A 17,535-nucleotide genomic window follows, 5' to 3' on the forward strand; every position below is an offset into this window, starting at 1 on the left:
GCTCAAGTCATGATCTTGGAGTGCTGGGATCAAGCCCCGTGTAGGGCTCCCTGCTCGGCGGGGAGTCTGCCAGGGATTTTTCTCTCCCTCTGCTCCTGCACCTGCTCATGCTCTCTCCCTCAAATAAATAAATAAAATGTTTTTAAAAAAATGTTATCCTAGGCGTGCCTGGGTGGCTCAGTCATTAAGCCTGCTTCTCTTAAGCCGAGCCTTTGGCTCGGGTCATGATCCCGGGGTCCTGGGATCGAGTCCCACATTGGGCTCCTTGCTCAGCGGGAAGCCTGCTTCTCCATTCTCACTCCCCCTGCTTGTGTTCCCTCTCTCGCTGTCTCTCTCTGTCAAATAAATAAATAAATAAATTCTTTAAAAAAAAAGTTATCCTAGATTTATCATCATGGAAATGAAAAGTTTAGATAATTTCTTATTTCCTTTGATTTAATTGTGTTTGTGTTTTATCTAATGTATACCTCTTTTCCTTACCATCATGCCTGCTTTTCAAGCATACCTTCAAGCATACCTACTTGCATAAATCCAAGTTACCTGTTGAAAATAAAACAAGGAATCTACCTTTATGGTAACATCAATCATTTTAGACCATTTTTCTTCTAAAATAATACAAAACATCAAAATTAACAGTTAAAATATATGTGAAGAAATTATTAACTCATTACACACACACACACTTTTTTCTTTGTTCTCATGTTTGTACATTATTTATTATTCTGTACATATAGAATCTGTGTAATAGACTTACCCTTTCCGTGAGACACTTCAATGGTCCATGTACAGTTTAAAGAGTTTGGGTAAAAATCTGGAAACCCAGGAGAAAGGACTGTTCCACTCTTTCCACGGATGTAACCTCCACAGAGGGCTTAAAACGATAAGGAAAATGATTGTTGTAGTATTAAAGTTTCACAGTGATTGCTAGAATAAAGTACTTTTAAAGTAACATTTACTTTGCACAAGGACTAAAGGAATATCAAATATCAACTCTAAGAAAAATAAAACAAAACCGAAACTTTGTTTTACTCACAATTATAATATGCCATAGAAAGGTTTTCTAAACTACAAAACCTAGCGAAATAACACAGCATAAGGCAATAATAATGCAAAATAAGCTGGAGTGGAATTTTGTGTGGCGACTTGACTGGGCCATGGAATTCCCAGCCATTTCTGTGAAGATGTGTCTGGATGAGATTAACATTTGCATGGGTGGCCTGAGCAAAGAAGACTGCCCTCCCCAATGTGGGTGGGCCATGACCAATCAGTTGAAGGCTTGAACTGAATAAAAAGGCTGAACCTTCCACTTTGAACTGGGGTGTCAGTTTTGTCCCTCCCTTTGGGCTTGAGCTGAAATGCTGACTCTTTCTGAGTCAGGAGCCTGCCAGGCTTCAGACTCGAATTTACACCATCGGCTCTCTTGTGTTTCCAGCTTGTCCATTGAAGGTCTTAGGACTTGACAGCCTCATAACCAGGCAAGCCAGTTCCTTATAATAAATCTCTCTCCCTCCCTCCCCATTCCTCCCTTCCTCCCTTCCTCTCTCTCACTCTCTCTCCACACACACACATGTGTGCACACACATGCACACACATCCTACTGGTTCTGTTTCTCAGGACAACACTGACTTATACAATCAGAGCTTCAGAAATGGTGCTGGTTTGCATTTTTTAGAGCTGCTGCTCTTAGCAGCTCTTCAGTTGATTTCAATCCTCATCAACAAAATCTGGCCTGTTCAAAATGTCCTGGAAATCCATTTTTGAAGGAAGAAAAAAAGCTATATATAATCATTTGAATGGGGAAGTAGAGACATTTAGAGAATCAATGTAATAAGGAAGATTCAGTTCTCTGTCACCATGTCCCCTCTATGCACACATGTATCCACGCTTCCTTTTTGGAACTAGATAAGATTATCATTAAATGACTGATACCTGAAATACTTTTTCTTATTAGTATGAACATCTTGAACCGTGTCTCCTCAAAACTAGTTACATAAGTAATATTTGCAGAAGAATTAGCTAATTTGTTGAAAGATGTGATACTTCCCATCATGCTCACTCATTGTAGGTTTTAAGGGAGCAGAATTTGTCTTTGAATATGCAAACCACATGGGGAGAGTTATATAAAAATCAGCAAAACAGAAACTTTTTGAGTTCTGGAATATTTTAACAATGTAAGATTTTCACATCTCAAAATTACATTGACTCTACATTTCATTCTGAAGGAGGTAAAATTAATATAGCATTTGGAATTAATTCATTCAACAAATAGACACTGCCCTTGGCACTGGAAATGATTAACAAAATAGACAAAAATCGTTGCCCTCATGGAGTCAAAAATCCAGCTGAAGAAGAGAGACTGTGCCCGTATTAATGTAAAGAGCTGACTGTACATGATGTTGGAGGATGACAAGCACCAGGGAAATAAAGGAAGAAGGAAAGAAGAATAGAGTATTCTCCGAGTAGTGTGGGGTGGGGGCAATCTAGGGCAGGTGGTCGGGGCAGCGTACTTGGCATGTGGCCTATGAAGAAGCACTTGAGACAAGTGACGGAGCCACTGGAGACCTGGAAAGAACTTGCAGGGAGAGAAACGCCCAAGGACAGAGGCCTGAGTGGGCCTGTGCGTGGGACAGGTCGCAGGACAGAGGAGACGGAGGGAGCATGAGCAGTGCGGTGAAACGCTTCCTGGACAGTAAGGGCCTTGTCACTTGTGTGAGTGAGAGGCAGGGGCCGTGGAGGCTCCTGTGTGGGCGGGGCAGGTGCTCACGGGGCGGCCGCCTGGTCGCTGGTGCTGTGTGAGAATCGGGGAGGATGGCAGAGGGTAGGGGGCAGGTAGGACCCTTGCCCGGGGTGTGGCAGCAGACGTGGTGGGAAGTGGTCAGAATCCCTCCATCGTGTGAAGGCAGAGCCACGGCTGTGTTTTCGTGACTGGGGTGTGGGCATCGTGGCATGACTGTGAGGTCTTAAGCCTGAGTGTGAAGGAACTGAAGGGGAAGGGAGACTTTGGGCGAAGTGGGTTTTGGGTGTAAACTAGTTCGGTTTCAGATCCATGAAGCCGGATGCCTCCTACATACCCGTGGCAAGTGGACATACAAGTCTGACCAAGGGACAGAAGAAGAGCACACGCAGAAGTGACCATCGATGTGGGGCTTGTGGGTGTGGCTGAGGGAGCGGAAGCCCGGGCCCTTCCAATGGTAAGCAGCTCGGGGAGGTGAGGAGCTCCAACTAAGGGAAGGGGAAAGGAGTGGCCATGGAGTGGGGCGAGAACCAGGAGACTGCGCAGCCCTCAATACAGAGGCAACATGTCCATAACCTTTCATCTGTGCGTGACTGGGTCCTTGTAAGTCAGGACATCAGCTTCTCAAATATTTATCAAGGATTTAACCATAATGAATGAAAATCATTTGATGTAAAATTGAGATATCATATATACAGTTATTTGTAGTAATCTCTACCTTAAAATCTGCACGTGCTGTAGAAAACTGGTAAAAATGAATTTCTAGCCAGCTACATTTAAAAACTATAAAATTTATCAATCTCTGCTTCATCCTCTGTCCTCATGCCATCAAAATAAAACTGATGATTATACACGGGGGAGAAGCGTGGAGGAAAGGCATCTGACCACTGATGTCTTCCTTCAATTCAACGCACAACCCAGAAATCACGAACTAACACAATCAAGCTGCCATTTAGGAGCAAAGTAAGAAAGTTATAGATAAAGCAAGTCCACTGCTCATTTTGAGTCATATATGTGCAAATGCAACATAGTCTAATTCACTCATTATGAAGATTTTTAAATGAAAATCTCTCATCCACACTCTGTTTTTACTGTCCACGTTGGTCTCTGACCATATTCACACACAGACACACCTGCATCCCCCCCAGGAGAGCGACAGACAGTGCTGCATATAATCTGAATGACAATCGTCCGTTTCTTCCTGCTATGCAGAGTCTTTTCTGGATCGTTGTACAAAACACAGTAAACTTTTACGTTTGCTGTCCTTAGGGCTACAATGTCTTGAATTCTACTTTTCTATTTCTATTCTGCACCCACTGTTACAGACCTAGAGACATTATCCTAGGACCCTCTTGGGCAGAGAACACAGGTGTAAGGGACTAGGAGAGACAAGAGAGGTGAACAACTATAGCAGTCTTGCCCAGGAGAGCTGACGAACCACCCAAACAGGGTCGAGTTCTGCCTTTAGCTCTCTGCTTTGACCCATTCACCCACCCAAACCTTCATCCAAAATAATTTCCAGAGGAAGTTCCTACTGTTTTCCAAGCCCTCCTGTTTGCTCTTGGGCACACAACAATAAGTGACACAGACAAGTCCCTCTTGTTCCAACACTTATGTCCAAGCGGACAAGGCAAATAATTTATAGAGGTAACTGAGCATGACTTATTCTGAGAACAAGAATCTTTGCTGGTTCTCAGAACTCAAAGGCGGTCTAGGTGATTAGAGTACAGTGAGCTGGTGGGGCTGCCCAGTGATTGCCACGTGTCCATCTGTGCAGAGGTCTGCTCCCAGGGTGTGGACTGTTGCGTAGGCAGTAGAAGGATGGAGAGAGTGCAGACTGACTGAGTCGACCCCATGTTCATGGATTGCTCTGTGACAGGCTGTGGCGGCCAGTGTACTGCAGGGTCTTTGGCGGGGGCCTCCTGGTGTCCGAGGCAAAGCCCACAGACTGCCCATGGATTGTGCAGGTGTCCACTTCCCATCACCTGACTCTCGCTCTCACCTGCCAGACCCTGGCCAAAGTCCTGTAACGCGTTCCAGTGCGCAGACAGCTATTTTGTAGAGCCCAAACCCTGGCTTTAATGTTTATTTCTGTATGACTACTCTGCTGGAACTAGCGTCAGGCAAGAGAAAAATCATGTAGACAACATACTAGGTGTCAGACCTTTTGCACTCGGGAGGCGATAGAGACAGAAGAATTAAGAGCTGACATATTCTCCTCTCTCCTGGGAAGACACCTTTTGTTTCCACAGCACCAGCTCTAATGACAAACCCGACAGATCTCAAATCCACACGGGAATCACTGGCTTCCTTCTCAAGGCGCAGCTGAATTTCCCACTGCTTGCTAAGGCTCTCCCAACGTAACCTTTTTACAACAGACCTGTCTTCATGAAGGCACCTGTTTCTTACCTGTCGTTCTTCCTGAAAGCGGTGCGTTTCTCTCTTGTCTGATCCGTGCCTCAGCTCCTGTTCTCCTGCCTCTTCCATAAAGAGATGAACAGCGGGAGCCCACAGAATCCTGCCTGATTTGTTTGTCTTTTGTTTTTCCCCACTTTCCTTGTTTCCTTGGAAGTGCTAAAAAAATTCTATTTAAGGCAAAAACCTAATGGGGTGGTATTCTATTTCCAATTATCCATGGACTCTCTATGTCCTAAAGAGTTACTGATTTTATTCCTTCATTCATCCATTTAAACTAGAATTTTTCCCCAAAAGAAGTTTTACAAGGAAACCCTACCAATAAAAGGAGGAATAATTTAGAGCTGCTCAACTGAAGCACAGGATGTGTTCCAAGCCCTGCCATCATCCTCAGCTTTTCCTCACAGAAAGCTCGAGCCCCACTTTGGGGATACGGCACCCTCCAGTTTGGAAGCTCGCCAATGGAACCAGGTCCATGCTCATAGGACTAGCATGAAAGACCTCTGAACGACCTTGGATCTTCCATCCATCCACAGAAAATGATTCCCTGCCCCCCAAATCCTCCAGCCCTTTTACACATCCATGCCTGGACTCCCACTATTCCCTACTTCCAACCCTTCCTCTCAAACTTATCCTTAAAGATGCATCTCCACACCTGCCTTCCAAGACTTTTCAAGATTCCAAATTGTAGCTATGATCCTTTCCATCTCTTTATTCTCAAACAATTTTCCTGTGCCTAATAAAAACTTATTTTATCGGGTGATTTAAAAAATAAGTCTTTCCTTTCTCTATGCTAATAGATTACAAATTTCTTGACTGTGTGGCTACAAAAGACAGTAGTTTTCCAAAGTATGCTGGTGGAAAGAGTCAACAGTTTACAGATATTTATTGAATGAAGAAATTTTTCCAGGATTTTTCTTGCACTTGTCTTTCACCAAAAAAATAAGGGAACAATTTACTCAAATGTTCACATTATTTCTTTAAAACTTTAGTATGCTAAGGCATAAATAATAAAAATGAAGCAATGCTATGGAGATGTGAGAGATACAGATAGAGTTTCTCTTTTTTTCATGGTGATATAAAATATTATAATTGATTCTTATTTCTTCTTCCATTCCCATAGCTATGAATTTTTAAATGTTTAAATATCATATTGATGTATCATTTGTCACAATAAAAACCCAGGGGGTTTAAGAGATTGCTTAATATTTGAAAATACAACAAGAACAATTCTTATGGTTAAATGAAAACAATCAAGCATGACTGACTAAACTCTTCTATCAAACTCTAAAATCTCCCAATGTTTGCAGGTCTATTAATAGCCTTTTATCATAAATTTATTATTATCTGAAATAGTTTCCAGTGAAGCCAAAGCAAAGCAGATAGCTTCTGTTACAAATTCCTTTAGAAGGGTTAAATTTCAAATTTACATGCATTTAAGTGGGGAGAAAATAAAGGAGATAAAATGCATAAATCTCACGTGCTTTACTTTCTATGGAAAATGTCAAATATAGACTGTCATTTCTACAGCATGTCAGTTATTTGCAAAGTAGTAGGAACCCTTCTCTGTCTGTCCTCACTTCATGTCTCCTAGATAATTTCCTATGGATCATTTTGTTCATTTTCCATTCACTCTCGTTCACCAAACCTCTGGGAATTGGCAGAATGTGCCACCATGTCTACCTGGTCCAGGAGTGTGTCCCTTTCCTCTACCTAGATGCCTCCTCTACAGAGGAGACTGTATTGAATGATTAAGCATATGTGGATATATATGCTGTGGTCTGAATGTTTGCATTCCCCTAAAACTCATGTTGAATCTCTGAGGCCCAAGGTGATTGTTTTAGGAAGCAGGTCTTTGAGATGTGAGCAGGTCGTGAGGGCTGAGTCTTGCTTTTATAAAAGCAGCCCCACAGAGTGTCCTTGCCCCTTGCACCATGAAATGACAGAGCCCTCTGCAGCCTAGAACATGGGCCTCACAACAACTCCATCATGCTATCCCTCCAACTTCGACTCCCATCATCGAGAACTGTGAGAAATAAATTTCTGTTGTTTATTAGCCACCTACTCTATGGTATTTTGTTATAGCAGCTTGCTTGGGTTAAGACAGAGTGCCTATGGTTATGTGGGATTATAAGTTTAAATTAAATCAAAGTTAAACTTTACTGAACTGCACATAAAGAGAAAAGCCCATTAAGAAAGTTAATAATGCTAGTGGCCTGGTGTGATTCCAGAAGAATCTGGTGAATGTTGAGTGCATCCTGGTCCTGGAGGAGGGGGGCATTTGGGCAATGAAATATGCAGGGACACAGAAGGGGCTAACCACTGCATGCATGGGTTTGCTTGAGGGGAAGAAGAGGGAAAGAATGAACAGGTGAGTCTGCCTACGTTGTCTGCAACAGAGGAGAAAACACAACCTTGGCCAGATACTAAAGTATTTAAACAAAGGAAGTTACCCCTGTTAAATCAAGAGTACATGGAGAGTATTATTGTTCTCTCTTGAGAAGAATCCAATTTAAAATCAAAATTACAGATCTCAGATGGGTCAGGGTAAGTCTCTCTCACTTGCATACTTCCATTTTCTTTACCAGATCAGGAGTCTAGTTAATTGGACGACTGTTGTGTATTTTCCTATGATGAACCAGGTGCTTTCATCACAGAGTTTAAATCACAATCAGAGACCTCAACTTTTCAATCTTTCCAGCTCTGCCTGAAAAATCTCGAGACTCGAGAAACCCCGTGTTAGCTATTGCTCAACTGAGCCACCCCAAATGAGAATGTAAACAAGAGCAGAGCTTATATATGCTCCACTCCTAAATTCCATTTTTAGCTTTAGTCAAAAATAAAAAATATTAAATTTGCACAGTGGCACCCAATAAAGTCATGTGTTCGCATATCAGGTAAATATTCCAATACAATTATTTGTATGATTAACCTGCTGCAAGTTTTGGATTAAATGATTTAATAAATATTTTGATTGATGTTCAGTTATGCATGGATAACAACTAAGTACTTTAAGGGCTAGGTCTTTATCAGACTTTGTGTCCTTGTTATAATTATTGCCAATAAAGAACCTTACAAATATAGGAAATATTTTTGTGTACTATTTATGATATTCTCAGATTTTATAAAAGTTTAATGAGTTCAGTTCTGACACTGTTTATTAATCACATGGGTAAATTTTATGTATTTTTTTCATTATTAGAGTTCCAATTACAAAAATAAAACATGGTAATAAAAATAAACATAAAACAAAAAAACCCATAGAGATAGAAGTTGAAAGTCTCTTTCCCCCTCCCCACAGCCTGCCAGTCTCCCCAGATGAGAGCATTGGGGTTACAGTTTTAGAATGTCTTTTTTCAGTCACTTTTGTGCATATCCTGTTAATGTGTCTATAATTACACACATGTATATGCTCACATATACAACATGCATTAGCCTGTGACTGCTATGTCTTTCCTCCAAAAAGAGTGTATCATTTCAACTTCCTAGCAATAGGGTAGAATGAATAGGCAGCTCCGTAATCCCACAACGATGTAGAAATTGAACTTTCTACTTTTTTGCAAATCTAACAGGTGGAGAAATTATCGTGTTTTATTTGCATTTTCCGGAGTCTGCATTGAAGTGCACATATTTTTTTTTGCACATATTTTAAAGTGTTTATGGGCCTGTTGTCTCCTCCTGTGAACAGCCTGTGTATGTGTTTTCCCCATGGATCTGGTGTCTTATGTGTATCACTGTTTTCTTTCCATCCATTTGTATGATAACATGATTTACAATCACACACATTACCTGGCCAGAGCAATTATTTTCTATAGTCTGACCCTTTTCCTTTACCTTTTTTTTTAATAGAACTTTTAATTTGTATATAGTGAAAACTGTCAATATTTTTCATTAGTTGTGTTTAGATATTCATGTTGACCAACATCATTTATGAACTAAGTCATCCCTCCTCAAGGACTTGTAATAACTTCAACAAATTAAGTTCCTATACAGGCATAGATTTGTTACTAGAATACCTGTACTGTATCACTAATCTATCTGAGTATTTTTGCACCGACTTCATATTATTTTAATTAAAGGTGATTTTTGGGATACTTTGATCCCAGAGAGAGTCCTTTCTTATCATTCTCTTATCATTCTTAAAAATATATATTTCCACTTGGAGGCTCTACTCTTTCAGGTCAATTTCGAACATGTTTATAAATTTCTATTAAAAATCCAAATTATTTTTAGATTTTATTGAAATTAAAACTCTGTAGAAAATTTGTATATTTAAATTTCATCTCTACCATCTAGAAATGTACTAAGTATTCCCACTTATTAGGTTATTCTTTTGTATCCTACCGTTAACTTCTAAATTCTTTTAAGATAAGCCTTAAAAAAAAAGATAAGCCTTCATATCTCCTGTTAGATATGCTCCTGAAAGTTTTAATACAGATATTATACTTCTAATATGTTGTATCCTTTGTGGAAATCCACTGATTTATGTTTTTCCTGAATGCAGTCTTCTACTAGTACTTACTGCCAAATATGACTGTCTTCTCTTTATAATATTTATAATTTATACCATTTTCTTAAATTATTGGATGAGTTAGGATCTTCTGGATAACATAAAGCAACATTTCCAATACTGAGAAAGTTGTTCTGTTCTTGACTTTCAAGGGACTTTTTGTAATAGTTTGCTATTAAGTGTAATGATTTCTGTTGATAAATTCACTTATTTTATGGTTCTCTGTAAGCCATGCATACAACCACATTATAACATTGTTGAAAAAGTGTTACGGGGAAAATATGTTGGTTTCTTCATAGAAACAGTGTTATAATGTGGTTATATTCATGGCCAGAGGCCAAATCCCTTACTTTGCTTGCAAATGATCAAAGCAACATACTTGTGTTACCTGGTTATTGTAGCTATACACCTCAGAGCATCAGGTTGAGCAATACAGTGTGATCATTCACATTATTATTTGCTATGAGACTTCCAAGAGCAGATCTGTGCAGGGCAGGGGGAGTGGCTGGTACAACCAAGAAACCACTTGGGTATCTTCTGAGAGAATACTTCCCAGTCCTCCTGGAGAAAGGGTCCCCAAGAGGTGGGAGCTCCCAAGGAGAGTGCTGACCCCAGACGATTGTTGGATGCTTGGACCTGGTCCAGAGGAAAGCCAGGTCTGACGATGTACGGCATACATACTCACTCCCCTGTTTCACATGCTATTTTCAACAAATGCCACGTGGCAGAGTACGTGGCAACTAAGCTCTGTAAGTTTCAGTGTTTGGGGACAAAGTTGAAGGCCGGCCCGTAATTGCTTATGTTGCATTCTAAACAAATGCTCTACCTCATAGGAGACACGTGCTAGGTAAACTTCAAGCGTTAAACGGAAATACTTCTTAAGGTGTACAGCTTTTCATGTCATACTGCCCCGTAAAATACCACACCTACCACCCAAACAATTTAAATATTTCCACATCTCTACATTTCTTTCTGATTTCCTGCTTCTTTGACCTCCACCTACCATCACAGCTGGGCAACGCATGGTTCCACTGGTGGTTCCTCTCACAGACCAGGGGCTCGTCATCACTGAGTGTATATCCTGGATTGCAGCTGAACGTCACTGTGGATCTGATACCAAAATTACTGCCGTGCCGATGCCCATTCACAGGGATCCCGGGGTCGAGGCAGGAGTCCGACTCCAGGGTCACACCTGCACACACAGAAAAAAACGCATTGCATATGGAACTCTGCTGGTTTCTAGAAAAAAGTTTGTTCCATAGACATATAAAATATTCTGAGACATTATCAGACCTGGAAAGGTATTCAAGTGAATCCAATAATCCTTAAATGTAAAAAAAATACATTTTCATATATTTGACCCTGTTTTTCTGTGTAGAGAGATACGTTTTTAACTATTTACCAGATGACATATAAGTAGTACAGCCTTGAATGATCTCTTGATGTCTGAATTTTACTTCTCTTCATTTGAAAACCAGGGAACTGTACTAAATGAAGTCCGTATTGTCCTGTTTTCTAACTCTGGCCCTCCACTCCCCCTTCTTATTATAGTTTATGTTCCAGTTAGATTCTGGCAGTCGTCACACTTCAACTTTCATAGACATGCACACAGGCACCCAAGTCCATACACATATAATGCAAATTAAAACCACACTGGATTTGATTTTCTAAAATTGCATTCCATACATCCGTGCATTTTTCAAATTTGCACTTAAGTCAGCCACTTTTGAGATGGGCTACAATTAGCCCATGCTAAAAGATGCTAAACAGTAAAATGCTATAAAAAGTCAAGTGATTATGATTATGTCATTATAAGAGTTTCTTTTCTCCATCTCTGAAATTTCTCTTTATTTTTAGAATATATATTTGAACAAATAAGGAAAATGGGAGTAAGGGAAGATGTCACTGTGATGGTTATGCATTCAAAGAAATAAAAAAACACTTTGCTATAGGCTATACACAACTCTCTCAACAAGGCTTAGAACATAACAATTATGACTTGGGCTATTAGTCAAAAATCTGAAATCATTACAATATTCAGACTGCTTAGTCCCCCCTAATGATCTTTGGAATAACATTTCCAATCATTGCATAGATTTTACCAAAGTTGGAGTGATGTACCTTACCTTACAGCCTCTCTCATTAAATCAAATACATGATATACAACTAAGGGGTGACTTTTTAAAAATAAACAATAAGTGATAATATTTCTTCATTCATATAGCAAAATGTGATTCCATAGGCATCAGATCACAAGGAGGACAGCTGAGCCACCACTGAAAAAATGAGTAGCACGGGATGTGCTTTCCAAGAGAAGTCTAGCTCCTAAGAGGTCGCCTGTAAATCCTTGGAATTTCTTGAGTGTTGGGGGTGTCTTTATTTAGTTCATGGTGTACTCCCAGGCCAACAGGACTTAAGGCTACCCTACAAGGAAGGGGCAGCTCAGCCGGAGTTCAACCACGTGGCCCATGATTCAATTAATGATGCCTCTGTAATGACACACTAACAAAATCTTTGGATGTGGATGCTCCAGTGAGCTTCCCAGGTTGGCAGGACTGTGCATATTGTCACATATCGTGGCTGGGAGGAGGTGACACCATTCATGACTCCAAGGCGAGAAGACAAGCAGAAACTGCAGGTAGGAACCCCCTTTCCAGATAACACCCTATGTGTCTTTTCCTCTGCCTGGTCTAATTTGGATCCTTTCCTGTAATGAATGTGACTGTGAGTATAACAGCTTTCAGTAGGTGCTAAATTCTTCTATCAAATTATCAGAACTGAGGATCATTTAGAGAACACCCTGAACTTGCAGTTGGTTGAGAATTGGCAAAATAAGCAGATTTTGCCCTTTGCAAATCTGTGTGCTTAACCTCAGAGTTTGGTTATAATGGGCACAAAATGGAAGATGATCATAGTGAAGATTTCCAAGAGGAAAAAATAAAACAATGAAGAGAAAAAGCAGAGTAAAAAATATATAAATGTATATAGCACCATTTTTTCCAAGAACTTTTTCTTAAACATTCTAACTAATTTCCTAAAAACTAATATGTGTCTACTGCCTAAACAGCAGGATATAACTGTCATGACTTCTTGCAAAGTATGGCAGCAAATGCACGCATGCTTTCCTTTCCTGCATGAGATACGGTTCTGCCAAAAGCAAGGTGGCTATCATTTGCCCACAAACCCATCACCCACTCTGTTCTGCTCTCTTTCTTTCTCTCTTTCTCTCCCACTACACACACATTTATATTCTAAGGTAATGTTTATGACCTCTTCCATAACACCTCAGAGATTATATGTAGTATATGCCCCATATAAAATGGGTACATGATACTGGCTGATAGATGAACACAAGAATTCCCTCAAAAGGATCTTTGCCTGGGCGCCTGGGTGGCTCAGTTGGTTAAGCGACTGCCTTCGGCTCAGGTCATGATCCTGGAGTCCTGGGATCGAGTCCCGCATCGGGCTCCCTGCTCGGCGGGGAGTCTGCTTCTCCCTCTGACCCTCTTCCCTCTCGTGCTCTCTATCTCTCATTCTCTCTCTCTCAAATAAACAAATAAAATCTTTAAAAAAAAAAAAAAAGGATCTTTGCCTAAGAAATGGAGTGGTCCCCAGATCCCTGACAAACCAGTTAACTATATTATTCCACCTTGTCCAGTGGTTTCCAATGATCACTGAACAACAGTATACTCACTGTAGCAAACAGAACAGAAGTTGTTATTTTAGATGGTGTGAGAACAATATATTAATGAATAATATTCATAATAATATTGATAAATTGTAAGTAAACTTTTTCCCACATAAAATTTGTAAGAAAAAAAGAGAAAAACATAAGAAGAAACCAAAGCATACAAATGTAAACATAGAAATCCTTACATGTAAAACTGAACTAAAAAATAAATACTATGTTGAAGTCATAACATTATTCCATCATTCATTCATTCATTCATTCATTCATACATTTTTACAAAATAATGGACAGAAATATTATGTTGTAAAATGTGTGGTTATTATACTCCTTTGCATTAAAATATATTTGAATGGATAGTACATGTGAGGATAACTGTTGAGTGGTAGGATTATAATAGATTGATGACCAATTCACCCGAAACACACCATATGAAGGGATTTTAAAACAAGATGGCAGCAGGAAGAGTGCAGGGCAAAGTAGGTGACGTGGCTCACTAGGGTCAGACCTTTAAAATGAACCAAAGTGTCCTGTGAGGACAGGTGGCCAATTTACTTTGAAGGAAAAGTACAAAGTACTTTGAAGGGAGAGTGCTTCAAAGCATTGTTTCGAGCATTTTCTGCTTCTTGTGGTGAGCCTTCATACAAAGAAGAACTGGCATCGGCGGATTTTGTTGAAGCTTTGAATACGTGCCAATTCATTCCCAACCGTTTTTTCCTTGGAACTTAATGTGACTATGCATTTTTGACATAGGTGATATAAATCCGCACCTTGTCCTTTGGCCTGTCAAATAAATGATTGAATAAATTTGCTCTCCGTGAATAAAAGAGGTTGATGATTTTGAAGCCATCCATGTGCAGATTATATTCATGTACATTTGATAGAAGTAAAGTTCTGCTTAACTACCTGTTTTAATACAAGTTCTAGTCCCAGGAAGGGGATGGAAATTCTGAATATCTTTTATCTCCCAAGGGTGGCCACTTTCCGCAGGCTTCGAAAGGGTTTGAAATAGCAGTTACAGCCCCATTTTACAGAGGAGGAAATAAGACAAGAAATTAAGTAAACTGGTCATGTTAAATTGTTCACTGAGATTCACAGCTCAGCCTTGGCCTGCTTTCTCCCTCCCCATCACGTGTGTGTGCGTGCCCGTGCCCGCAGCGTGGCTGATTTTCCAACTGCGTGGCATCTATAGCCATTACATCTTGACCAGTTTTTCTGTTTGATCTCAAGAAATGGCATTAATATCAGAAACTAATCTGCATGTGCGCACACACACACACACACACACACACACATCCCAGAAAACATACTTCTTCGTCTCACAACTTTTTTAAAATTGCACCGTGTATGAATTGCACAGTAGGATATAGACAATTACATGCAGTGACTCTTGCCTATTTCTCGAAATGTTTTTAAGATACCTTTGAAAACATTTCCCAAAAATGCTCTAAAATTAAATGGAAGACATCCATATACTTGAGACATCCATTTATTTTCAAGTTCCCTACAAAGTTGTGATTTTTTTAAAGTGGTGGTTCAAAGCACTACAAACAAACAGAGCGAGCAAGCAATTATTCTGGGGGGATAATACAATGACTATTATATAAAGGAACTGTATCACATCCCTTATGAAGAGAAAAGTGATAAAAGGGCAGACTGTAATTGGACACTGTATTTATAAGATCGAGGATTTAAGACTCAGCACACAGAACAGAATTACAATTCTAGGTATGCTCTGAGGAAAACCTTGAAAAAATGACTTCGGCCCTTCAGCCTTACAATTCAAAAAGAGTCAAAATAATGCTGTTTATAGTAGCTCCCGTTACCTTATAGCACCACAGCAGAAAGAAGTCAATCTTGAAGAGAGTGTGGCTATTTCTGCAATGCTTTATGTTTGTAAAGTAGATTTTCGTGTGCCCATTTGGGCATGAAGTGGTGTCGTTAAAAGAATTATTTTTAAAGCAAGGAAGGTTTACAGCATCAAACATTTATGACAAGACATGAAAGGGGGATGAGCTATATTATTATTTTCAAATGGCATAAGGACTGTGATAGAAGTCATTTGGGTCATGGACAACCCCTTTTTAAAGATGCATTGGATGAGCATTCCCAATTGTTTTCTAGGGCTTCCAATCGGGACAGATTTCTTCAAAGAATACTAGAAATGGTCAACATTTTAACGGGGCTGGTAATGTGTGTCTTTTTTGTGTTCTTCTCCTCTTCCCGTTTCTCTCTGCTCTTTATTCTTCTATATTCCATGAGTGCCCCCCAGCACCTCCTCCCCACCCACCTGCCCACAGACTCTCCCTCCACCTGGAACTCGTGGGTCAGGCCGGCACCTGTCCTGGCCTGCCTGGGCTGGGCCAGGCGCCCACTGCCACCACCACGCCACCCCCTTGAGGACCTGACAAAAATCCAAGACTTCTGGCCTTCAGCACAGGCGTACTGAGTCCCTGTAGCTGGAAGGTGAACTTAGGAGGCTGCACTTTACCAGGATTCCCGGGTGAGTGCTAAGGCACCGTAACATTTGAGGAAAACTGCCCCTTCAGCGTGCTTTCTAGACAAGGATGACCCTCTAAGTTGGTGCCAGGGTTTTCCAGAAGTACTTAGGTCTCCATCCACCCATGGCAGCAGCTACACGGAACATCTGAGCTGGTGTTCTGGCATCCACTCCGCTTTCAAGCCGGCAGGTAATGGTTACCCGTAAGGCCAGCCAATAAGCACCAGCCTTTCTGGACTCATTTCTACAAGAATGCCATATTCTGCATCGCCCCTGCTTTTGCGCATTTCCTTGTTTCTCCTCAAATACATAATAACTGATAAATGAATTGAGGTGATGACAAATCAAGCTTCAGGGTGATGTCCTTCCAGGTAATATTTTCCTAATGTACTTTCGATACTTTCCTTCAGAGGAATTCATAAAAATGCTTGGGGCCTTCTGGAAGGACCACTAGGAGTTCCCAATGCAAAAGTCAGCATGGGTGTTTAGACCCGTGTCCCTCCTGAGAGGCTGGGCAGTTAGATGCTATGGGGACCTTACCCATCTTCACCACCAGCGACGGTTCTGCCCTCTTTTGTGACTACAGAGTTAGCTCTCAGTTCTTCCTTTCAAGTAGGAGGGGGGAGGGAATCTAGACCCCAAGGGATCAGAAATGTCTGACACCCACACAATTATCACTCTGCAAATGCAGATGCACCAGCTTAGTGATGGCTTTCATCTTCTTTGACTGATACCCTGAACAAAAAATAAAGGCAAGGAGCACTATTGTCCGAGAACTCATTACAGGCTATGGACGCATGTCTTTCTAAGGCTCAGCTCTACTGTCACACATAGGAGAAATGAAAAGAATCCTGAAACGTCATGTAATCATCCAAGTAAGATTAGAAAAAATATTGTTATAGTTATCTGCATATGATATTCTATTAGTAAGGATGACAAGCTAAATAGGAACTTGTGACCTGACTTTCTACCATTCTTTGAAGCCCAGAAAGAATGAGGGAGAATAACGCATTTATTTAAACCAGTTAGGTGAATAAATGCAATCAGTTTCTACGACCTGCATATAGGTTTTAGGACACATTTTTTTAAAGGATACTAGAAAAAATAGGCAAAATAACCTATGGCTACACAAATGAGGGAGAGGAAAGGGAAGAATGGGAAACTCTGTTCTAGTATTTTTTAGGGCCGGAAAATATTTATTCTCTTAAGCATCATCCAACTGGGTGTTCAAAGGCCAAGGAGCTCCCGACTTAAGAAACCGGGGTGCATTGGAGAGAGTATAGCCCTTTGGTCATCAGTGCTTAGGAGATTTGCAAATCCAATGGTTGTAATGTGCACATATCTCTACTCCAAAGAAAAGTAATGACTTGAAGGGACGTTAAAAAGGAATGAAACATGAAACTCTCTGGTTCTTAAATTGTATATCGAGTTTAAAAAATACATTACTTTGAAACAAATGTTGCATGTATATGAAGTGAAACTAACTGAATTAAATTTGAAATTAATCATTAAATCATGAATAGTCAATTTTCTTGCTATCCAAACAAGTGTAATGTGACTTATTTTTTATCATGTGTATATGCATGTACATGTTTGCATGTAATTCCATACATGAGCAAGGGAAACAGAGAAATATACATAACAGGTTATTAATCTGAGTTGTTGGGTGGGGTTTGCACATGAGTAGC

General features: G+C 40.3%; 1 protein-coding gene across 1 annotated transcript in view; it reads right to left on the reverse strand.

The window, feature by feature from the left end:
* The window catches only part of CSMD1 (CUB and Sushi multiple domains 1), a 1,681,733-nt gene that overhangs the window by 355,923 nt on the left and 1,308,275 nt on the right, over positions 1-17,535 (reverse strand). Inside the window, exons 21-22 of the mRNA XM_088021297.1 lie at positions 10,663-10,851; positions 755-871 (exon numbers count right to left, since the gene is read on the reverse strand). Of these exons, the coding sequence (XP_087877423.1) occupies positions 755-871; positions 10,663-10,851 (306 nt within the window). The remainder of the gene's footprint in view (positions 1-754; positions 872-10,662; positions 10,852-17,535) is intronic.

This window comes from Eumetopias jubatus, unplaced genomic scaffold, assembly GCF_037043125.1.
Source record: "Eumetopias jubatus isolate StellerSeaLion01/CBP00866 unplaced genomic scaffold, mEumJub1_p1.0 scaffold_2, whole genome shotgun sequence".
Taxonomy (NCBI): Eukaryota; Metazoa; Chordata; class Mammalia; order Carnivora; family Otariidae; genus Eumetopias; species Eumetopias jubatus.